This window comes from Bufo bufo, chromosome 7, assembly GCF_905171765.1.
Source record: "Bufo bufo chromosome 7, aBufBuf1.1, whole genome shotgun sequence".
In the NCBI taxonomy this organism is placed as follows: Eukaryota; Metazoa; Chordata; class Amphibia; order Anura; family Bufonidae; genus Bufo; species Bufo bufo.
In genome coordinates, this window is record NC_053395.1 from 160327912 (window position 1) to 160353466 (window position 25555).

General features: G+C 42.0%; 1 protein-coding gene across 1 annotated transcript in view; it reads left to right on the forward strand.

The window, feature by feature from the left end:
* SPAG16 (sperm associated antigen 16) overlaps window positions 1-25555 on the forward strand; it is a 1151519-nt gene that overhangs the window by 47842 nt on the left and 1078122 nt on the right. Inside the window, exons 6-8 of the mRNA XM_040440778.1 lie at window positions 6292-6399; window positions 14602-14719; window positions 21811-21880. Of these exons, the coding sequence (XP_040296712.1) occupies window positions 6292-6399; window positions 14602-14719; window positions 21811-21880 (296 nt within the window). The remainder of the gene's footprint in view (window positions 1-6291; window positions 6400-14601; window positions 14720-21810; window positions 21881-25555) is intronic.

Consider the following 25555-nt stretch of genomic DNA (forward strand, 5'->3'; position numbering starts at 1 on the left):
CGGAACGAGGCATGCCCACGTGCCTAAGACTGATGACCACTGTAACCCCTACAATAGTGGAAGGGGCACGGCCACCGGTGCCCTACTCAGTATATGGAGGGAACCGTGGCCACCTCAGATCCAGTCAGAAAATAATCAGGTACACAACAATGTCTGTACACTTAGCTGAAGGTGTTGCAGCCGCAGAGAAGACGGATCCAAGGACAGCTGGCAATATCCGGAGTGCTTGCTGCAGCAGAACACAGGTCCAGTGAACTGATAGCTACAAGTGAAGATACTAAAGCAAGAGCTACAACTGAAATGAGAACTATAATCCACGCCCTACAATAGGAGGAGGGGTGATATAAAGAGAGGGAAATCAAACGCATGAGGAACAGCTGGGAGGAAGGAAACCAAAAGTAAACTGAGCAGTGAGAACTCCTCCCAGCTCTAGTAGTGAAATCATCACAGGGGTGGAGAAACAGAGCTGTGAGAACGTCCCAAAGCTCTGGTAGTGACAGTACCCCCCCCTCTACGGGTGGACTCCGGACACCCAGGACCCACCTTCTCAGGATGAGCCCTATGAAATGCCCTGATGAGGCGAGTGGCTTTAATGTCCGACACCGGAACCCACATCCTCTCCTCAGGACCATAACCCTTCCAATGAACGAGGTACTGAAGAGAACCGCGGACAGTGCAAGAGTCCACAATTCTGGAAACCTCAAACTCCAGATTGCCATCACCCAAAATTGGAGGAGGAGGCAAAGAGGAGGGTACCGTGGGCTGGACATATGGTTTTAAGAGAGATCTGTGAAATACATTATGTATCTTCCAAACCCGTGGAAGATCAAGACGGAAGGCAACAGGATTGATGACTGACAAGATTTTATAAGGCCCAATAAACTTGGGACCCAATTTCCAGGAGGGAACCTTCAGTTTAATGTTTCTTGTAGACAACCACACCAGATCACCCACATTCAGGTCCGGACCAGGCACACGTCTCTTATCAGCCACACGCCTATACCTCTCACTCATTTTTTTTAAGATTACTCTGAATCTTTTGCCAAATGGTAGACAAAGACGAGGAAAATCTCTCCTCCTCAGGTAAACCAGAAAGAGCCCCTCCCGAGAATGTCCCAAACTGCGGATGGAACCCATATGCACCAAAGAATGGTGACTTATCAGAAGATTCCTGACGACGGTTGTTCAGAGCAAATTCAGCAAGAGGGAGAAATGAACACCAATCCTCCTGGTTCTCTGCCACAAAACAGCGCAAATATGTCTCCAGATTCTGATTGAGGCGCTCAGTCTGACCATTCGACTGCGGGTGAAAAGCAGAAGAGAAGGACAGCCGAACCCCCAGGCGAGAACAGAAAGCCTTCCAGAACCTGGAAACAAACTGCGTGCCTCTATCGGAAACAATATCAGAGGGAATGCCGTGCAATTTAACAATATGGTCGACAAAAGCTTGCGCCAACGTTTTAGCATTGGGTAAACCAGGGAAAGGTACGAAATGAGCCATCTTGCTAAAACGGTCCACCACCACCAGGATCACCGACTTCCCAGAGGAACGAGGAAGATCCGTGATAAAGTCCATGGACAGGTGTGTCCAAGGACGGGAAGGTATGGGTAACGGGAGAAGGGAACCTGAAGGCCGTGAACGAGGGACCTTAGCGCGAGCGCACGTCTCACAAGCAGCCACAAAACCCTCCACCGACTTACGAAGAGCCGGCCACCAAAACCGTCCTTTTTTGACATGGATCCGCTTTCTGGCCTAGTTGACCGCATGCAGGGTCTTTCTTTGGAAGTAGCGGATCTCCGTCAATCTATGACTCAGCTTCAAGCATTGGGCTCTGCTCCGGCTCATGGAGTCTGTTGCGAGCCAAAGGTCTCACTTCCGGAAACGTTCTCCGGGGGCAGTGAGAATTTTGTTCGCTTCAGAGAGGCATGCAAACTCCATTTTTGCTTGTGTCCCCACTCCTCTGGTAATCAGGAGCAGAGGGTGAGGATTGTCATCTCCCTGCTCAGGGGTAATGCTCAGACTTGGGCTTTTTCGCTGCCATCAGGGGATCCCTCCCTTCGATCCGTGGAAAGATTTTTTTGTGGCCCTGGGGCAGATTTATGATGACCCGGATCGTGTTGCTCTGGCCGAATCTAAATTACGTGTTTTATGCCAGAACAAACTGTCTGCGAAGCTTTATTGTTCTGAATTTCGGAGATGGGCAGCTGATTCGGGTTGGAATGATGCTGCACTCCGGAGTTAGTTCTGTCATGGTCTCTCAGAGAGATTGAAAGATGCTTTTGCTTTCCATGAGAGACCAACGTCCTTAGAGTCTGCCATGTCAATGGCGGTACGCCTTGACAGGCGTCTAAGAGAAAGAAACGAGACCTTTCTGTCCAGCCATTGTCAGTCTAGGGGCAGTGGTGCGGACTCATTCAGTGTGCAGGGGCCTCATCCTGTCTCGCTCCCCTCTGAGGAGGAGCCCATGCAGCTAGGTCGACTTGCCCCTGATAAAAGAGGATTTAGTCCTCAGAGTATGGTGGATTATAATGTCACGGCTGTATGTGAGCAACAACAGTATACACAGTAAAAGAGCTACTGACCGGACCCAAACTAGGGAGGATAAAGGGTGACCCCTGTCCGACCCTCAAAGCTCTCCCTATGCTGCTAAAGCACATGCCCGGATCCAAATGGCAGAACGAGGCATGCCCACGTGCCTAAGACTGATGACCACTGTAACCCCTACAATAGTGGAAGGGGCACGGCCACCGGTGCCCTACTCAGTATATGGAGGGAACCGTGGCCACCTCAGATCCAGTCAGAAAATAATCAGGTACACAACAATGTCTGTACACTTAGCTGAAGGTGTTGCAGCCGCAGAGAAGACGGATCCAAGGACAGCTGGCAATATCCGGAGTGCTTGCTGCAGCAGAACACAAATCCAGTGAACTGATAGCTACAAGTGAAGATACTAAAGCAAGAGCTACAACTGAAATGAGAACTATAATCCACGCCCTACAATAGGAGGAGGGGTGATATAAAGAGAGGGAAATCAAACGCATGAGGAACAGCTGGGAGGAAGGAAACCAAAAGTAAACAGAGCAGTGAGAACTCCTCCCAGCTCTAGTAGTGACATCATCACAGGGGTGGAGAAACAGAGCTGTGAGAACGTCCCAAAGCTCTGGTAATGACACGTGTGCACCCTGCATCGCGGTGATTGACTTCAATTAGTTAGCAATCCCCAAGATGTGGCCAAAAATCACATCTCCTATCTTTTGCGACACGGAACCGTAAGCCCACAGAAACACACAGAAGGGCTTCTGGGTCTGTGCCTCAGCGCCTCAAAAGAAAGGACATGTCCTATCTTTGGCTGCATCTTGGGGATCCATTGAAGTCAGTGGGTCCGCACTGCCATGGCCGGTGCATGTGTTTTGCAAATACGGAAAGCGGACATGACAATCACTCGGTCGTGTGAATGCAGCCTAACAGTGAGTGTAGTCAGCAACGGTAATCATTTAAAAAAAGTTGCAAAAAAGGTGCAGTCTTACTACAGTAGTGGATTGGCATATAAAAGTGCAATAACCTTTTTAGACGCGAGGGGGGAGATTTATCAAACTGGTGTAAAGTAGCACTGGCTTAGTTGCCCATAGCAACCAGTCAGATTCCTCATTTCATTTTCCAAAGGACCTGTTAAAAATGAAAGGTCGAACCTGATTGATTGCTATGGGCAACTAAGCCAGTTCTACTTTACACCAGTTTGCTAAATCTCTTTGCTAAATTTATCAAACAACGTTTGACAGATTTGTCGCAAATTTTGGCAGGCAAAATTCCTCTCATAATAAATCCCCCCCTCCGCCATTGTATTAGAGAAGTCCAGTATGCTCCAACCCAGGTGCTGGTAGCTGCAACCTTCAGTTATAAATATAGTACAATTACCAGTACATTGTATGTGATTGTGTTTACAAAGAATAAAAACAGTTAAGTATGCGATAAAAACAAACACCTTATATCTGATTTTTTTATTTATTTTTTTCTTTCCTCTCTTCAGTCATTGGTTAAAGGTGACTGCGCTGACATTTAAGAAGTCAAGTAACCACTAAGTTAGCATTGTGTGAACGAACTCTGTGGTTACTTGCTTGTGTTTTTGCTTGGTCTTAACGGACATCTAATTTATTTATTTTTTATGTTATCATTACTCTTTGAACAGTATGAAATATTTTATGTCTTTGTTGCCCACAATGTACAAATTACAGTGGCTAATTATAACACTTTTGGTCATTGATTTGGCGTTGTGGCACCTTTTTTCTAGGTCCTAATATATTTTATTATATGATATTTTTTTTTTTTAAATTGCACTGTGGAGCCATTTTCTAAATTGGTGTCAATTTTAATAAAAGAGCGTGTTCATCTCTGGCTGGAGATTTTTTGGGAGTTTTGAATGATCGCATTTAGGCAGCCCTGCTACCTTCTCAGGGGAGACCCCAGGTGTCGGACCTCCACTGCTCAGATACTGATGACCTATCCTGAGTATACCTGTAGGTCATCAGTAAAAATAAATAAAAAAAATAAGAAAAACCCTGTAATATTTTCATATAATTTACATGGTGATCCTCCAAAAATGTCTACATAAGAACTTGGACTGCCCCTGAAAATGTTCTAGACTAACAAAAAAACACACACTTGGGGTCCATTGACTCGTCCGCATCCGTTCCGCAATTTTGCGGAACAGGTGCAGACTAATTCATTTTCAATGGGGCCGGAATGTGCTGTCCGCACTCCTGTTCTGCAAGAAAATAGAACGTGTCCTATTCTTGTCCGTAATTGCGGACAAGAAAAGGCATTTTCTATGAGAGTGCCGGCGATGCGGGGTCCACAAAATGCGGAACGCACACTGTCGGTGTCTGTGTTTTGCGCATCCGCAAAACACATACGGACGTGTGAATGGACCCTTACCTTTTCTCCTGCATTCCGCAGCGCTGAGCTTCGGTCCACCTGCCACTTGCAGCCAATCATTGGCCTCGCAGTGACATCCCATATACTGCTGAGGCCACTGATTGGCTGCACAGTGACCCGTGTGCACGCACCATCACTGCTGCAGGCAGGAAGATGACGTCAGTGGCAGGAAGGACCTGAGTGCTGCGCTGGAAGGAGCTGGGGAGAAAAGTGTAGAATATATTGTAAAATAAATGGTCCAACTCCAAGCACAGAAAGACACTGGGCATACATGGAGCCCAGATGCTCATGATCTTTTTCTGAAAAGTTTCGCTTTCACAAATAGTAAAGTGGTTGTCTCACAGTGATGTCCCATTCTTAGGCCTAGTTCACACGAACGTACGGCTTTTATAGTTTTTTGCGGTCCGTTTTTCACGGATCCGTTCCGCTTTTGAGTTCCGTTGTTTCAGTTTCCTTTCCGTTTTTCCGTATGGCATATACAGTAATTACATAGAAAAAATTGGGCTGGGCATAACATTTTCAATAGATGGTTCAGCAAAAACGGAACAGATACGGAAGACATACGGATGCATTTCCGTATGTGTTCCGTTTTTTTTTTGCGGACCCATTGATTTTAAGGGAGCCACGGAACGTGATTTGCGGCCAAATATAGGACATGTTCTATCTTTCAACGGAACGGAAAAACGGAAATACTGAAACGGAATGCATACGGAACACATTCCGTTTTTTTTGCGGAACCATTGAAATGAATGGTTCCGTATACGGAACACAAAAAAACGGCCCGTACACTCGCAAAAAAAACTTTTATGTGAACTAGGCCTTAGTTAGAGGCCAGCCTGGAGATCACCCGATAACTGCTTGATGGAGAGCTTCCTGCTAGAGTCTCCTTTAGAGGTAGGTTGGACTGATCTGCAGTAATAAAGGAGTATCATTGCAGTTAAGTGCAGGTGCTATTTTTTTTTTTTCTTACTGCCCCCATTCCCATGCAGTCCGGGTTTAATGCTGCACTGAAATACTTTGTCAGGACTGCTGTGCATGCGAGTCCTCTCCATTATGTTAGCAGTCTGGCTTGTATAGTTCAGTGCAGATTTGGGTGCTAAATGCAGACGAAAAGGGGACAGTAGGGGATGGGAAGGGGGGGAAGAGATCTGCCATACTAATATGTAATACTGCTGATAATTGTCCAGAACCATGGAGACAGATTCCCTTTAATACTGGATATATGTACACATATGCGATACATATCACATAAAAACATTGTCAAACCATGAAACATGCTGTATCTTTCTTACTTTTAAGAATCTTTCGAGGCGTTGGCCTTTTAGAAATATTTCTCTTTTTTTATGTTTCCATTGCAGTAAAGCTAAAGAATCGATGGTAAAGCTGCAGAAAGAGCGTGATTTCCACCGGATGCATCACAAGCGCGTGGCCCAGGAAAAAAACAAGCTCATTAATGACATCAAAAGGTAACAAAACCTCAAGGCACATTATGGTTTAGGCCATATACAGAACCCTGCGAGACATTAACGATGGCACAAGACGCTTGTAAAAGCTTCTAGGGGAAAAGGAATGGAAATGTATTTACAACATATTCATAATAAATAAATAAAAAAGTAACTGTTTGGATTACATGATAAGGCCGATGGTGGTGATGATGATTGGGGATGGCGGGGGGGCTGCAATTGTTGTAGATGCCGCAGGCTTTTTGAAAATGTTAAAAGCTATCCCCCATGCCGTGAGCATTCTGAAATGTCACAGATAAAAGCAATTTTTGTTAACGTTTCACATTGGTATTGTTAATGGAAATGTACAAGACAAGAGGAGTTGTTTATTGGAATGAGTCAGTGCTGTTAACCAATGCAGTCACCAGTGGATGAAGTGTAGCGATGGCCTTAAAGGGGTTGTCTCACTTCAGCAAATGTCATTTATAAGGTAGAGAAAGTTAAAGGGAACCTGTCATCAACTTTGTGCTCCCCATACTAACTGCAGCATAAATTAGAGACAGGTGAGTTGATTACGTTCGACTAGACTCTCTAAAGATTCACCAAATTTATCATCCAGCTCAGCCTCTTCTGGTTCACTTTTAGGCTACTTTCACACTCGCGTTTTGGCTTTCCTTTGTGAGATCCGTCATGGGCTCTCCCAAGCGGTCCAGAACGGATCAGTTTTGCCCTAATGCATTCTGAATGGCAAAGTATCCGCTCAGAATGCATCAGCTTGCCTCCGATCAGTCTCCATTCCGCTCTGGAGGTGGACACCAAAATGCTGCCTGAAGCACAAAACTGAGTCAAACGCATCCGTCCTGGCACACAATGTCAGTCAATGGGGACGGATCCGTTTTATCTGACACAATAGAAAACAGATCCATCTCCCATTGACTTTCAATGGAGTTTCATGACTGATCCGTCTTGGCTATGTTACAAATAATACAAACTGATCCATTCATGACGGATGCATGCGGTTGTATTATTGTAACGGATCAGTTTTTGCAGATCCGTGACGGAGTGTGAAAGAAGCCTTAGGCTGTCTAGTCTCAGTTTATACAACATATAAATTTGACAGGATTAGCAAATCTGCTTTATTGTATAAAGTTATTGCTGTTTATGCAGTCTCCTAAGAAACGTTTAAAAAAACTAACCCGCAAATATGTTTATTCTGTGACCCATTAGAATGGTACGTAATGTAAACTGTAGTGAAGGTAATCTTCCGGTGTCTGTATTTGTGAATTTTAAACTCCCTTCTGATCCTCAGATGTGTAATTGACTTCCTGTCCTGTGTCAATTGGAGGTCAGAGAGTTGGTCACATGACACAGCTGAGTATCAGAAGGGAGGTTATAATTCACAAATACATTCACTACAGATTACATCATCTAGCAGGTCAGAGAATAACATTTTTTTTGTGGGAGTTCTACTTTAAAATTGCTCCAAAAACGAAGGCTCTTTTTTTAAATACCATGTTGCATATTTGGAACTGTATTAATTAACCTGTCTGAATGGCAGGCATGCGACTGAAGTGGAAATAGCCTGAAATATCTTTATAAGATGGCAGCCAGCCTACAACCGCCCTTGTCTTGTAGTCTGTCACGTCTTTGCAAGGCCTTACTAATCAATGAAGCTGGAGCTATTGACTTTCATACCGCAGGTAGCATTTTAATTAACTCGTCTACTGAAGAAGTGGTTGTGACAGCGTCCGCTGCCTCTTATATTAATGTTACTGCAATATGAGAAGCCCACAACCCTGCTCTTGTCATACCTTTGTATAATCTCTTATTGATCAAATTACACTTTGCCTTTATTTCTTGTGGAGTAGTACTGCACTGATCACCGTTTTGAGTTTTGCAGATAAAGAAATGTAGCTGTCATCCCCTCCAGGGAACACAATGATTTTGATTAAAATATGAAAAAACCTGTCACATTTTTCTGACTGCTTTGATCTCCCTGCGTTACTATATTCTGGAACAAGTGACAAAGTATTACCCCCCTTAGGACAGACAACACAAAAAGTTAAAATCAATTATAAGTCGTTGCTGGAGTGCAGTCGTCTTCGAGAAGATATGACTGTAAAAAAACTGTCTTTCCCTCAGGCTAGTCAAACATGAATGTTCTGGATTTCTAAGCTTTTAAGTTTTGCACTGGAGGCAGTTGAGATATTGCACTTACGCAGTCCGTTCTGTAGCAGAGGTGTATGAAAACATAACATGTTTCTTAGAAAAACTGTCCAAAAAATAAGTTGTCCATTTACGATCTAGCTCAGATCAAAAAGTTTTTTGTATGTCAGGGAGCTGTAGAATCCCTAGTCCATACTAGTTATGCAACTGTCCCATTGACTACAATTATTCAACTGCCCATTTATTTCTACCAAGTCTCGTTGGGAAAGGTAAAAAAAAATAAAAAATAAATAAATATATATATATATATATATATATATATATACAGTACAGACTAAAAGTTTGGACACACCTCATTCAAAGAGTTTTCTTTATTTTCATGACTATGAAGGCATCAAAACTATGAAATAACACATGTGGAATTATATACATAACAAACAAGTGTGAAACAACTGAAAATATGTCATATTCTAGGTTCTTCAAAGTAGCCACCTTTTGCTTTGATTACTGCTTTGCACACTCTTGGCATTCTCTTGATGAGCTTCAAGAGGTAGTCCCCTGAAATGGTTTTCACTTCACAGGTGTGCCCTGTCGGGTTTAATGAGTGGGATTTCTTGCCTTATAAATGGGGTTGGGACCATCAGTTGCTTTGAGGAGAAGTCAGGTGGATACACAGCTGATAGTCCTACTGAATAGACTGTTAGAATTTGTATTATGGCAAGAAAAAAAGCAGCTAAGTAAAGAAAAGCGAGTGGCCATCATTACTTTAAGAAATGAAGGTCAGTCAGTCAGCCTACAATATTGGGAAAACGTTGAAAGTAAGGGCTATTTGACCATGAAGGAGAGTGATGGGTGCTGCGCCAGATTACCTGGCCTCCACAGTCACCGGACCTGAACCCAATCGAGATGGTTTGGGGTGAGCTGGACCGCAGAGTGAAGGCAAAAGGGCCAACAAGTGCTAAGCATCTCTGGGAACTCCTTCAAGACTGTTGGAAGACCATTTCAGGGGACTACCTCTTGAAGCTCATCAAAAGAATGCCAAGAGTGTGCAAAGCAGTAATCAAAGCAAAAGGTGGCTACTTTGAAGAACCTAGAATATAACATATTTTCAGTTGTTTCACAATTGTTTGTTATGTATATAATTCCACATGTGTTAATTCATAGTCATGAAAATAAAGAAAACTCTTTGAATGAGAAGGTGTGTCCAAACTTTTGGTCTGTACTGTATATCGATAGGTAGATATTTTTTTTTTTTTTTTTTTTGGTTGTTGTAGCACCAAACACTAATGTCCTAAGAGAATTATAGTCTAGGGAGAATCTATGACCAAAACATGCAAAGCTTCAAAACACCTTTTTTTTTTTTTCCTCTCCATCTTCCAAGACCCAAATTGCATTTTTAATGGCACCATTTAATTTTCAAAAACTTGTATTGGGAAACTGAAAAAAAAAAATGGAACAGAACAAACATCATTTCGCCAATGTCTTTTTTTTGTTTTTGTTTTAATGTTTATGGGGTTCACTGTGCACTAAAAATGACATGACAGCCTTGTTCTGCAGGTTGGTACAATTAAGATGATACCAAATTTATTTAGTATTTATGACCTTTTACTACTTAAATTAGAAAGCTTAAATATTACATTTTTTCTTTGCATCACCATATTCTGACAGCCATAACCTTTTTTTTTTTGTTCCATCTACAGAGCTGTGTGGGGATTTTTGTGGTGCAAGCTGTAGTTTTTATTGGTATTTTGGGGGTACATATGACTTTGTTCTCTTTTTAAACTAATGTTTTTGGGGCGTATTGTGACCAAAATACTGCAAATTTACAATTTTTATTATTTTTCTACCCGCGTTCACTAAACATGATAAATATTACTATATTTTAATAGTTCTGTATTTTTGAACATGGTAATACCGGTTATGTTTATTTATTATTGGTTGTTTTTTTATGGGAAAGGGGGTGTTACAGTATATAGTTAGGGGACAGAGGGTGTAGGGTGTAAACCTGTTTTACTGTGTGACAAGACAAAAATGCTGATTGTGGCTTTTATTTAAAAAAAAACAAATCCACCCTTTTGGAGTAAAAGTTCCTCTTTTTTGCCAACCATCTTGCGCAGGAGATGGCGATCTCGTGAACTGATTTAGCACAGAGTTGCCCCATCTGTTTTACTTGGTTGTTTCATGGTTCCTCTTTCTGCATTTTTGGTATGATTTTTGATGTTCCCTCCTCACTCCCACCCCTGCTTTTACAACAATTCATAACCTAAGAGACAGACCCTAAAGTAGATTTACAAGCACTTGGACACGCGTCATGTAAATTTTAATCCGCAAAAATGTAAAGTTCCTTTTGTTTTACAGGGAAAGCTAAAAAAAAAACAAAAAAAAAGCGCTGTGCAATTTACTGCCTCTCTGGTTATGTATGGGGTTGTTTTGTAAGTGAGTTCTCACAATGACAATGGAAGTATATAGAAATAAGCCCCTGGAATTACCGGTGGAAACAATCCGTCAGATTTCAGTGGGATTTATTAGATCTGCTTCTGAATTATTTATGAATCTGTTCCAGAGCCAGCAGGACAAAATGTCTGCTAATTTGGTAGCATGCTTGTGAAATATGCTCAAATATCACTGTATGGAGTGATTTAGAAATGATGCCGAGGCTTCTAGTAAAGTCTGCTGGTGTCATTTCATGACAAGCGGATTAATCAAGCATTCACTGTGAATGAAGCAAGGAAAATCGCTGTGTTACAGCTGTTTTACGCTCCTGTATTGTGGCGTAGACACCTGACACTTCTCAGTTTGCAGCCGTGTGAGGAGACTAACAATGACCGAGTCGTCGGCTTGCAATATGCTCAACAGACACCAGATCGCGGTGAAGTCCTAGCAAGCAGGGGTATGACCAACGGAGGGGGGCAGAGATTGCCGTTGCCCGTCAACCACCTAACGGGAGAGCAGTGCTATAAATTGTTAGAGGCCCTTGTTGTAAATTTTGCATTGGGGGTCCCAGAAGTTTTCTTTTGTTGGCATGCCCCCATAAAATCAAATAAAAGCATCTCTTCAAAGTTCAAAGGGGTCATGCGCTGCCTGGGGATTTGCTTAGTTTACCATGAGGCGGGTGACTGTTCAAAAATTTGGCGCACCTCGGGCAGCCAGTGCATCCGGAATAAAAACGACTTACGGGAGTAGTTTTTAAGCCCCTTAAACACAAGTGAGTTTTCAGCCCAGGGGCAATGTGTGAGGTGAACGCATTGCACCCGCACTGAATCCTGACCCATTCATTTCTATGGGTCTGTGCACTTGAGTTTTGTTTTTCATGCATCATTTCTGTGTTGCGTGAAAATGTTCTATACTCTGCGTTTTTTCATGCAATGCGTTTTTCCACAGTTGGTTGTTATGAGATGTTTATAAAGCTTAATGTTTTTTTTTTCTTAGTTTAAGCTGACTCCACCCATGCAGAAAAAACCAACACTGAACTCCATTGCAGACAAAACTGACAACTTGCTTGCGAAATGAGTTTCACTGACCGCATCCTGACACAATCCGTATGGTTCGTGTGAAAGAGGCCTTACACCTCTAAGGCTACGTCTACACGACGACATTTGTCGCGCGACAGATAGGGCACAACTACATTGCGACATTTGTCGCGCAACAATTTTTATAATGGCAGTTTATGGTGTCGCACTGCAACATGCAACATACTGCGACGCAACAGTCGCAGAAAAATCCATCTCGACACCATAGACTGCCATTATAAAAAATTGTCGCGCGACAAATGTCGTCGTGTAGACCTAGCCTTATACACCTGTTTTCAGGCTTAAATAGTAGGAAATTTACTGGAGCTGAAGTCCTGGCCAAGTGGTGAGGATGGTATAAAAACTCCCATGCGACAAAATAATGCTGTTTAAATAAGGGGTTTTGTACCTTTTTTTTTTTACGTCAAAAACTGGTGTAAAAATTTTCATAAATGAAACCCAAAAAATGTATTTACAGATCTTGTAAATTTAGTCTCACTGCTGCTGTTTTTTTTTCCCCCTCCACTTCAAAAACAGAAATATCAGCAGTATAAGGCCTCATGCACACAGCCGTTGTTTTGGTCCGCATCCATGCCGCAGTTTTGGCGGCTCGGATGCGGACCCATTCACTTCAATGGGGCAGCAAAAGATGCGGACAGCACTCCATGTGCTGTCCGCATCCGTTGCTCCGTTCCGTGGCCCCGCAACAAAAAATATAACCTGTCTTATTCTTGTCCGCGCTTTGCGGACAAGAATAGGCAGTTATATTAAAGGCTGTCCGTGCTGTTCCGCAAATTGCGGAACGCACATGGACGTCATCCGTGTTTTGCGGATCTGCGGTTTGCGGACCGCAAAACACACCGGTCGTGTGCATGAGGCCTAAATCGTGAGATAATGTTCATACGGTTTTCGATTGGGGTAGGGTATTTGGTTTCAGAACGTAAATGTAGATTATCCCTAGACAATAGGATAAAGATATGGTCAACACACTGTATTCTTTTAGGTTTCCTGAGTTTGGTGGTTGTCTCATCCTGTCTGAGAATTTAGCTGTAAAATGTGAGGGTTTTTTTTTTTTTTTTTTTTTTGCAAAGCTTGTTAGAACAGGTGTGATAGTTACTACTTTTACAATATTTGTAAGCTTTTGTCCCACAGCTTTTTCTTTTTTTTTTTAACTAAGCATTTACATTTTTCCATTGTAACAAAGTGTAACTGTCTGTTTTATTTTTTAAAAAAAAGTGTAGGGCTGTGATGCCTAACCTCCGGCACTCCAGCTGTGGTAAAACTACAACTTTCAAGATGCACACTTTCAAGATGCACACAAGAACGCCATAGAAATGAATGGAGCATGCTGGAAGTCGTAGTTTCACCACAGCTGGAGTTTCGGGAGGTTAGCCATCACTGGTGTAGGGACTGGGAGGTTAAAGAGTTTTGTAATATACTTTATTAGGGAAAGATGTTTCTTTCTTCTAGAAAACAGGGTCTAAAGAGTCGTCTTATCAATAACTGAGCAGTGCCAAGTAGACTCTAGGGCACATTTATTAAGACTGGCATTTTAGACGGCGGTCTCAATAAACCATCAAGCTGGCGGTGGATCATCCGCAGTTATGAAGAGGCGCCGCCAGTTCTAGATGTAAGACAGCTTCCTTGCTGTCTTACATATAGACCTTTTTCTACTCCTTATAAAACAGGCATAGAAAATGGTAAATGAGACTGGCCTGTCTCCTTCCCCGTCCACGCCACTCCCACTTATGTAGACCTGGTGTGAGCAGGGAGAAGTTGCAGATTGCGGTGCAGCTAACCGTTGCGCAACAATCTGCTCCTGAAATATACCTAATTTTAGTTTTATTTCAGCTTGATAAACGACCCCCTCTGTCTTCAGTCTTTAGTTCTACTGAGCTCTGAAAGTCAGGAAGGTTCATGAGCAGTGATAATTTGGGCACATGTACATAGTCTGAGACTGGGGTAGTGACAAGAGACCGGCTGGAAACCTTTGTATGTTATACATAGGCGTCTTCAGTGCTCGGTGAAATGCTGAAGACAGATTCTCCTTAGCAACGCTTAGCTAGAGCTTTGCGAAGAAGACTCTTTTCTAGTACAAAGAAACATTTTTCACAAGAATGTAGATTACAAAAAATGTTTTACATCCCAGTCCTTACACAATATTTTTCTGTAATTTAGCAAATATTATATATTTTTTTTTTTATAGCTAGTGACATATTCTGGCTGATAAAGAGAAAAGTTAAAAGAATATTGGAATTGTAGCAGAGCTTGCTGATTTTTACCATTCTTACTATTGCTGTTAAGCCATTGATGTATTTGTTATACATAGTCTGTTCTTATGCTTTCCCTTTTCTAGAAGCGGTTTTGGGGTCACTTATGCAGATGTCTTGCAACCTATTACTGTACACAAGAGATACACTAAATAATAATAATGTGAATAATGAGCCTTTACAAAGCTGATTTGAGTAATCACAGTGCTGTCTTCACTGCTGCATGCGTTCATGAAAGGTCACTTGGTTTTATACGTCTGAATTATTTTACTTTCTTCAAGGTTGAAGGCACATTATGCATCTTATGAACCATTGCTGAAACAGCTACATGAAAAATACCAAACAGTCCTGCGGCAAAAGATGCTGACCAGTCTAGAGAGGGACCGAGCCGTTGGAGAGGTGATGACTTTGTTCTATTAATTGCTCTTGAGAAAATTTAATGATTTTAAAGGAGCTATGGGCTTTTAAATAGTGACTGCAAGTCTTTTGTGCCTCCTTCTGAGGTTCCCAGCAGTCTGGCCTGTACCAATCCCTATCGACAAGAACCCCTTCAAATAGGTGCTATACTTTTATGTCAATGAGGGAGAGATAAGTTAATATATACAGTATGCTGATGTAGCTTGTCAGTAGGCAGTCTATTAAAATTTGTTGATTTCAGCAAGTCCTGCTACAGGGGAGGAATTGAGTGCTGACAAACTCCTGTGCGGTTGAGATACATGGGATACATTCATAGAACTTCATGTGTATCCAGCTCATATAGAAAATTATTGTACAGAGGTATTTGACAGTTTATGAACGCATCAGAATTTCCTATATTTACATCAGATTTTCACACAAGTCCTAAAAGTGGATAAAGATAACCAAATCATACTAATAACTCAAAACTATTAGAATTAGTCATTTATTTATTGAGGAAAATTATCTAAATCGCATGTCTGTGAAGTTTCAAAAGTATGTGAAACTTTAGGATTAGCAGAATTTGAAGGTGAAATTAAGTGTTTTCAATAAATGATGACAATCAGGTGTGAGTTGGCGACCTGTTTTATTTAAAGATCTAGCAAAGTCTGGTCATCACAACATTTCCTATTTGTTATAATGGGGGGGGGGGGGGGGGGATAAGGAGATTTCTGAGGACCTCAGAAGAAGAGTTGTTCATGCTCATCAGGCTGGAAAACATAGAAACATAGAATGTGTCGGCAGATAAGAACCATTTGGCCCATCTAGTCTGCCCAATATATCTGAATCCTATTAATAGTCCCTGGCCCTATCTTAAATGAAGGATAGCCTTATGCCTATCCCATGCATGCTTAAACCCCTTCACTGTATTTGCAGCTACCACTTCTGCAGGAAGGCTATTCCATGCATACACTACTCTCTCAGTAAAGTAATACTTCCTGATATTACTTTTAAACCTTTGCCCCTCTAATTTAAAACTGTGTCCTCTTGTGGTAGTTTTTCTTCTTTTAAATATGCTCTCCTCCTTTACCGAGTTGATTCCCTTTATGTATTTAAAAGTTTCTATCATATCCCCTCTGTCTCTTCTTTCTTCCAAGCTATACATGTTAAGGTCCTTTAACCTTTCCTGGTAAGTTTTATCCTGCAATCCATGTACTAGTTTAGTAGCTCTTCTCTGAACTCTCTCTAGAGTATCTATATCCTTCTGGAGATATGGCCTCCAGTACTGCGCACAATACTCCAAGTGAGGTCTCACCAGTGTTCTGTACAGCGGCATAAGCACTTCACTCTTTCTACTGCTTATACCTCTCCCTATACATCCAAGCATTCTGCTGGCATTTCGTGCTGCTCTATTACATTGTCTTCCCACCTTTAAGTCTTCTGAAATAATTACTCCTAAATCCCTTTCCTCAGATACTGAGGTCAGGACTGTGTCAAATATAATATATTCTATATTCTATATTAAATATTCTAAAAGCTTACGAAACTACAGTATCTCTAAAGAGTTTGGACTCCACCAGTACAGTCAGACAGATTGTCAGGACTATTACCCTCCCCAGGAGTGGTTGACCAACAAAGATCATGCCAAAAGTAAGGCAAGGGAACCCAAGGTAACCTCTAAGCAACTAAAGGCCTTTCTCAAGTTAGCCAATGTTAATGTTTGAGTCCACTATCAGAATGGCTTGCCATCATAGATCGACCAATGACTTCTGTGTTCTGTGAGGACGTCTATATGTGAGCTGAATCTCAAGAGAATGTGGGCCATGCAGCAAGATGATCAATGACCCTAAGCACATAAGCTGTTGTACCAAAAAATGGTTAAAGACGAATAAAGTTTTGTAATGGCCAAATCAAAGTACTTTTAATCCAATAAAAATGTGAAAGGACCTGAAGCGAGCCGTTCATGGTAGGAAACCCACCAACATTTAAAGCTATTTTGAATGGATTAGTGAATTAAATTCCACCAAGCTGATGTGCAGGACTAATCACCAATTACTGTAATTACAGGGGGGTCCACATACTTTTGCTGCTCACAGAAATATATTATACTGGTCGTTGTTCCTCAATAAAAAAGACCAAGTCTATTTTTGAATTATATGTTGGATTTGGTTATCTACTTTTAGGACTTGTGAAAATCTGTTTTAGTTCAAATTTATGCAAAAATTTAGACTAATTGTGAACGGTTCACAAACTTTCAAACACCACTGTAAGTAAATAATGGGAGAAGATTTGTTCTTGGAATAGATTGAAAACAGTTTATATTACACAGATGTAACGGTGCGCCGAAGGCACACTCGGTCTCCCATCAGCCGCAGACCTGCTGCTTAGCTTCGGGAGCGAGGATCTGTGTTTGACCTCGTTCCCAGGGCGGCTTTGCTAGCTGGGAGGCTCCCTGCTTCTAGGTCTGCCTTGAGCGCCGAGCTGACCACTCGGTGCTCGACTGGTCAGTCTGTAGGTCACTGATGCTGGCCATGTCACATGACCCTCACTCCCCACTATAAATACAGGCAGCCTGCTGGCCACAGGTTGCCTGTTAATTTAGGTTCCTGGCAGTTGTTGGATACCTGTGTACTTACCTGATCCTGTTCCCTGACGATCCTTTGCCTGCTCCTCCTGTACTGCGCATCCTTTCTGGTATATTGACCTCGGCTTCCACCTGACTATTCTTTGCGGACTCCTTTGGTACTTCTCGACTCTCCTGGTATTTATGACCCCGGCTTCTCCTGACCTTTCTTTGCTTATCCCGCTGTACTGCGTTGTCCTCTTGGTTTTGACCCGGTCCGTTCACTATCCGTTATTTGTCTTGTCTGTCCATCCCGCACGTATACTAAGTTAGGGACTGCCGTCCAGTAGTCCCCTGTCATCAGGACTCGTGAGGCAAGTAGGCAGGGCCAGGGGTGAGGGTGGAGCGCAGTGGTCACTATCCTCCCCCCTGTGTGTGTACGTGACCGTTACAACAGAGGTATACAACGCTTTGGATGGTAACCAATAGATTAATTTCTCCGCCTTTTGTGCTACTACAGTTGCAGTGAGTATTCTGTACTATACTGCACTTCTTGGGTCCTAAGGTGTGTAGTGTCCTGCATCGGAAGACCAGTTATCACTATTGATCAACTGATCAGTTGTTTTGTTTCCCTCTACATTTTAGATGCACCATATGTTGAAAATATGCAATATTTTTTATATATTATCTGCACCAAAACTTTCTCTAAGGTTATGTTCACATGTTGCACATGTCCACGATTTTCTGAAATAACAGCATAAACGCTGCAGTTTTGCCACCACAACGTGTGCAACGTTATCTCAATGTTTGAACATTGCCTGACACAGTAGAATGACATCCATTTACTCGGGCAAATAGTAGTTTGGCAGTTCTTCATATGATTTTTAATTCCAGTGCAGCCAGTTAAACTGTACTCAAAGCTATAAAATCCTTGTGTGAGGATGATAATATTTGGGCTATATGTCTTTACCTTGCCAAGGTACGTCCATTCCACATTTTAAAGTGTATGGACATTGAACACCTGCCTGACCCAGATCCTGCCCGATTAATGCAGTTTGACTAAACTATGTCCTTCTGAAAGGCAATCCTATACAAAATAATAATCTTATAATAATAATAATCTTTATTTATATAGCGCCAACATATTCCGCAGCACTTTACAATCGCGGGGTTCAAGTACAAACATTTTTTTTTTTTTTTTTTGAGTGCCTAAAACTGTGGATGTTAGTTGGAAGCCATTAGCTGAATGAAGAGCACGAGTAGGATAGGAGATAGATATGTAGGGGGTGCAGCACTGTGGAGAGCTTTGTAGGTGAGAATGAGAAGTTTAAATTTAAATTAAATCCTGTACTGAATGGGTAACCAGTGCAGTGACTGGCACAGAGGGGAGGCATCGGGGTAGCGGTTAGACAGATGAGTCTGGTTGCTGCGTTCAGGATAGATTGGTGAGGGGGAGGCCAATTTACTAACTAGTTACAGTAATCAAGACTGGAATGGATCAGGGCAACAATGAGAGATTTTGTTGTTTCCACAGTAAGAAATGGGCAGATTCTAGAGATGTTTTTGAGGTGCAGGTGGCATGAGCGTGCAAGAGATTGAATATAGGGGGTAATAGATAGATGAGTGTCAAACCTAACACGAGTCAGCGGGCGTGCTGCCTAGGTGTGATTATAGTGCCACACACTGAGATGGAGATATCAGGTTCAGGTAGGTTAGTAGATGGAGAAAACACCAGTGGTTCAGTTTTTGAAAGATTGGTTTCAAATAGAGACACAACATGATGATGGAGACAGCGGACAGACAGTCACTGGTGTACTGTAGTACAGCAGGGGTGATGTGACGGTAGGAAGTATATAGTTGGGTGTTGTAGGCATAGAGGCATTATTTCTAGGCGCTGCTCCATTCGCCTGCTGTGGCCCCAGTTACATTCTCCCACGTTGTATGCTAAGTAATGGCATCGGAGCAATGGGGAGAAGACACCAGCTGTTCTCCCTGGGCATTCCTTCTTCCCTGGCTTTAGCGCTGTCCAATCGCTGTGCAGAGCGTCACAGCCAGGGATTAAAAAAAAAAACACTTTCTCCCTGGATGTGACGCTCTGCGCTGCGATTGGACAGCGTTACAGCCAGGGAAGAAGGAACGCCCAGGGAGAACAACTGGTGTCTTCTCCCCATTGCTCCAATGCTATTACTTAGCATACAACGCGGGAGAATGTAACGGGGGCCACAGCGGGGGAACGGAGCGGCGCCCAGGAATAATAGTAAGTGCAGGGACCCCCCCCCCCCCCCCTTCATGTATGCCCTACATGTTCTGCTACTTATATAATAAAGTATGGACCCATGAAAGGTCCTCTTTAAAACCAAATTTGCTGAGTCTGTCCAATAGGGGCTGTGTAGTGAAAAAAAGAGGAGCGGACCTAGGACAGAACCCTGAGGAACGCCAACAGCAAGAGGGAGAGGAGGGGAAGTAGAGCCATTGAATGATACACTGAAGAAGCGGCCAGAGAGGAAAAACACAAAAGGCACTAACCAATTATTAAAACAACTTTTTATTTCTAATATTAGAGAGAACCATATGAAACCCATCCTTAAAAAGACTTGCGATAAAAGAATTGGTAATAGTCTGTGTGAGGCAGTGACAGGCCTCATATATATTAGAGGAGATGTATGGTATGGTATGGTATGATTTGCTGTGTGTTCCCCACGATCACCTGGCCGGAGGTGAGGCCAGGTGCGATAATCACTTGGGGATAAAGCAATTCTTAGTGTGTGAGAGGAGAAGTTAGGCCCCAGGGAACAGACCGGCAGCGGCTCTGTGTGGTTCCAGCCAGGAGGGCTGGGGGGCCAATAGGCTGAGGAACCCTGAGTTTCGGGGGGACTCGGCGACACCTGAAGGAGAGGTTGTATCAATAGTGTGGAGACAGCACACCAAAGACGGCATATAGCTTAAATTCAATGTTTATTTTACCAGTGGTTAAAATTATTGGTTAGTGCAACGTTTCGGGCCAAGTTTGCTGCCCTTTATCAAGCTATAAATGCAAAAACAAGGGATATATATCAATACAAATATTCAAAAAATTCAGAACATTAATCATAATGTACAGTATTTCATCCATAACATAAGGAAAAATATAATTAGAATTCCACGGCTTGATAAGGGGCACCAAACTGGGCCCGAAACGTCGCAATAAATGTAACTGACTGCTGGACCATATCCCCCCAAGGTATTTCGGTGCTTCCACCAGGAGGACTGGTGGGTTGCACTGGTCACAGCTAGGAGGCTGTCTGACCGAAGCCGAATACTGCAGTCTGAACACTGAGCTAGAGGTGAGTTAGGGAGTAGTGTTGAGCGAACTTCTGTTTTAAGTTCGGCGTCTAAAGTTCGGCTTCCGGTTAGCGGAGAATCCCGATATGGATTCCGAATTCCGTTGTGGACCGTGGTAGCGGAATCAATAATGGCCGATTATTGATTCCGCTACCACGGACCACAACGGAATTCGGAATCCATATCGGGATTCTCCGCTAACCGGAAGCCGAACTTAAAACAGAAGTTCGCTCAACACTATTAGGGAGACCTCTGTATAGTGAGTGCCTAGCCGGGCAAGCGTTTGTTGTTTTGTGTTGATGTAACATCATGTGATGTGAAGCTGCAACTTCATGGTGCCGAGTGAGGCCAAACTTGGAAGTGTGGTGTGCTGTGTGACAAATAAAGCACTGATTGAGCTTGAAAACCCCCTGTTTGATGAGAAGTCCGTCATTGCAGACACCTGAGAGAGAGAGAGAGAGAGCGATCCCTTACACCTGAGAGGATGGATATGCATGGACTTTACTAAGTAACTAGTCAATTGCCTCACAAGCCTTGGTCATGAATAAGAAACTGATGCATCAATTTATGTAAAAATTGGAACAACCTTATCTGTTCCTGATGAACTGTTCCACAATTATCCACATAGAGGCCAGTCATTCTTCCAATTCATCCAAACAAATGGGGGCACATACTGTACATTGATGCACCAATCTTTTAAGTCTGACCAAGCCTTGTCGGGTGATTGACCAGTTAGTAAATGTCCACGCATTTGATTCCTTGGACCGTGAATGAATCTCACGGTCAATGGTGACGGGCTATTGCCACTTCTTTTATGTCCAATGTTTTGAAGGATGGATTTATATTTTATTTCTAATACTAGAAGTAAAAGTTATGATTTTATAATTGGTTTATGTCTTTTTGTATATGATTGCTTAACCCAGCATCCATCTTGAATGTAGCGATTTTTAGACTCTCTTCTTTTTCCTGACATTTACCTTCTGGAAGGCAGTTTCCCAAGTCACTACTTTACCCTTCCCTTTGCCGTTTTAGAAAGCTATTTTCCGGAAGATGGTAAGTGCATATATAAGCAAAGCACATCCAACAACTGATAGATGAGAAAATACCATATTTCCTTCATCTTAGTCTGAGATGTCTCAGAAGCTGGAAACTGATTTTTTCCAATTATGTTTTGTTCAAAATCCTAATATAGATGTGATTTTCTTTCCAGGTGACTGGTCTGCAGGCTACCTTAAAGAATATGGAATCTGGACATAAAGTTGATCTCCTTGTCAAAAAGGGTATCTGTCTGTCTGTTTGACCTTTACTGATGTTTTAATAAATACATGTATTTTCGAAACAGCAACTTTTGTTAGAGCTATGCTTTCTGTTCCTGTGTTATTCCTCCAGGAAATGTATAATTAAATTGACAACTGTGTGTTAACAAGAAAATATGAACCCCACCTCTCCCCATCCCAATGACAAACAACTGGGGCCACTTCCTGTCTATGCTGTCCATTGGTCAAAGTAGTTGGCTTTTACAATTGGTTGTTGCCGATTTGTAGTCGGGGCTAATTGGTTCTGACTGTGTAGGGACACATTCCTTTGACAAGTGGAATAGTAATCGGTTGTCAATTTATTCTTTACGTTTCTTAAAGGAATAACAGAGGGGCACCCCAAATCAGAGCTTTAAGGTAAGATGCTTCAGAAGTGTTATTTATCAGGAATTCGGGTATCTACTAAAGTAGACATGTCAGGACTGGCGACAAGGACCCCGTGGATCACACAAAGCATCTACATTGCAGTAACAGAACTACAGAGCTCACACTTCCTAATGTGAATTCTATGAGATCTTCTTCACCTATCTAAGGTACATGTCCTGTTTACAGTGTAGACTTAAACAGGACCTGTGGCCTCTCCTGACATGTATGTTATAGTAACTGCTTGCATCCCCTTTGTAATAATAATTCTGGAGCATCTATTGTTTTGACTTTATCTCGTACAATTAGTTTATTATTCCTTCCAGAAGTTTTGATTGAATTGCTGGCAGTTTTCATGGTAGGTCTAGCTGGGAGATGAACTCTGTTTTCTATGTTGGCATACAAAATTGCAGTTTATACTACTTTCTAGGAAATAGGATATGGCGCTACATAATAAGTTCACGTAACAGTCAATATGATTGATATTTTTTAATGTTCATTTTCTCACTTGAATACATTCTTTCCTATTTTGATTTAAAATTAACTTCCAGCAGGAGCTCAGGAGCTTGCTGCATTCAGTTACTGATCTCAGTGTATAACAGTATGCAGTAAGCTGCTGAGCTCCCTCTAGTGGTGTCTGCAGGAAGCCAGCATTTTATCCCTTTAAAACAGTTGTCCAGCAGGGCAAAATATTTTGCAAATGGCACAAAGTTGGTAAAAAAATACAAGAATCGGATATTGCTTCACTGATTCCTGTCCTGATGCTTACTGGTCTCTACATCCTGATCACATCTCAAAATGTCAGAAACCAATCATTTGCTGAGACGGGGGAACCCCTGTGACCATTTTGCATCTAAAAGTGACGCGGTGACCATGTTAGTCACGACCACCCCCATTTAAATCAGACTTATGACCGCCAGGACGCCCCAGCAGGGAGAAAAGCCCAACGAGGGTGGACCGTGACAGGGGGGGGAGATACAGAATTACCCAAACAGTCAATCCTGGACACCCTTTTATTTTCGTTCGTGAGCGACTCTGTAATTGTAGGGATAGGGGTTCAGACCACTCACAGATCAGCCCCGGTACCCCGCTACAAGCTAACACCAATCGAGTCATAAAACAGATAGGTCTCTTCAAGGCGTACAAGTACTTTGTTGCAGTGTGGCTTAGAGCGATAAGAGAGAGACAATTTAAAAGATATAAAGATATATTTTAAAAAGAAAAAAGAGACCGTCACTCTAACAATAGGAGTAATGTGGAGCAACTAAAATATGGTTAACACTATTTAATAACATTTATATCATACAGTTCAATAAAATTGCAATACATAGGTAAAAAGATACATATAAAATAAATATAGCAATAAGAATCTACTGGATAGGATTGTAAGTCCAAATATATACTATTGGTGTCCTCCTGAGGTAGCTTTCAGTATAATGTGGCTTCTATTTAATCATAGAATGAATGAAAAAAAGCGCATGGTTTATATCGCATGGATGGTAATAAAACGCATGAGAATATATTGATGCGTAAATAGTGGTATTACAGCGTATAGATAGTCTCTCTGTAGTGTTCCGACATATGATGCAGTTTGTTAAATAGTTACTCACTGTTTCGAGCTGGCCCTTATTGCTGTGGCGTCCCACATGTAGGTGCTCTGTGCTCCAAATCGTTTGTCGGATACAAAATTTTCTCAAAGTTTTTTTCGGATACGAAAGTTTCTTTCTTTCGATTTTTCGATAGTTTAAGTTTCGCAATGGAGTTAATCCGGGTGTTTCAGTCCGCAGCTGTTGTGCTGTGTGTAAAGATAGTCTCTACAGAGGACATTGAATGTGAAAGTCCTTATTCAAGTTTTCATATAGATCGCATGGCCATGCTCCAAAGACTTTTGTGAGCGAATATTTCTCAGCTTTACCAGACGCGTTTCGAAGTAATCACTACTTCTTCTTCAGTGGGTTCACTTGCAATGAAAAATCTCATGCTTTTATACCCAATATCCTCAGGTAAAAATGTCAAATCGAAACTCAGGAATGGACTTTTCGATCCTAAGTCTCCATATTTCGTTTTTCATGCAATTTAAATGTCTATTCAAAGGGGGAATGCGATTTTTGTGCGTTTTTTCGTCTGCAGTTTTCCCTTACTGCACAATATATGTCTTATTGATTATTTTATGTTAAGAGATTCGGAACATGAATTATATATAAAAACTCATAACGTATAAAATACAATCGAGTAAAAATCGCTACTAAAATCACAAAACATCACATACTTTGTCTTTAAAAATATACGTTTGTCTTGATAGAGATGTGGGGATGGGGGTGGGGGCCCTATGCGAAGGGGACATCACAGTGCTGATAGACAGCCGGACATGTGATCTCCAATTGGCGAAGGGCAACCACCCCAATAATTTATAAAAAGCCGAATATTTCTAAGTCTGCATTTAGCCCTGCAGGACGCAGACTTCCAAAGTCATAAATGCGTCGAGATTCAGCTCTTGACATCTTTAAAATATAATTGCCTCCCCTCCAGTGTCTTTCTATTTTCTCCAGTGCCGCAAACGTTATTCCACTATAGTTTTTGTCATGGACGTCTTTAAAATGTTTCGACAGTGGGTGGTTTTCATAACCTTTTTTGATGTTGGTTATGTGTTCCGCAATTCTCACTTTCAAGAGCCTTTTGGTTCTGCCAGTATATTGTTTATGGCAGGGGCACTGGATAATATATATGACACCAGAGGAGTTGCATGTCAGGCAATCTCTTATCTCGAAGGAGAATTGGTTTTGTGTGGACTGGACTTTTAGTCTTTCTCGGGAATGTAGTTCCTCTGCAACCTATACATTTACCACCCCTGAAGAAACCACTCATATTTATCCATTTGTGTAGAGTTAAAGGGTTTCTTTTTGGATTTTTTATAGCAGGTGCTATTTTTAAAACAAGGTTTGGTGAATGTGATGGAAGGTGATGTGTGAATCAAAGGTCCAATAATCTTATCTTTTAAAATATAGTGCCAGTGTTGGTGAATAGGGTAAAATAATCCTAAATTCTGTTTGTTACTTCTTTGTTTTTTTGGTTTAAATTACTCCCAAAGAAAGTTTGCCTCTCCATTTTTCTCACTTTGTCAAGTGCCGTGTCAATTGTCTCTGCAGGATAATTCCTGCTAATGAATTGAGATTTAATTTCGACGGCTTCCTCTTCAAAGTGTTCATCTTTGGTACAGTTGCGCTTTATACGGCGAAACTGGCCCAAAGGAACATTCAGGAGCCATCTTGGCAGATG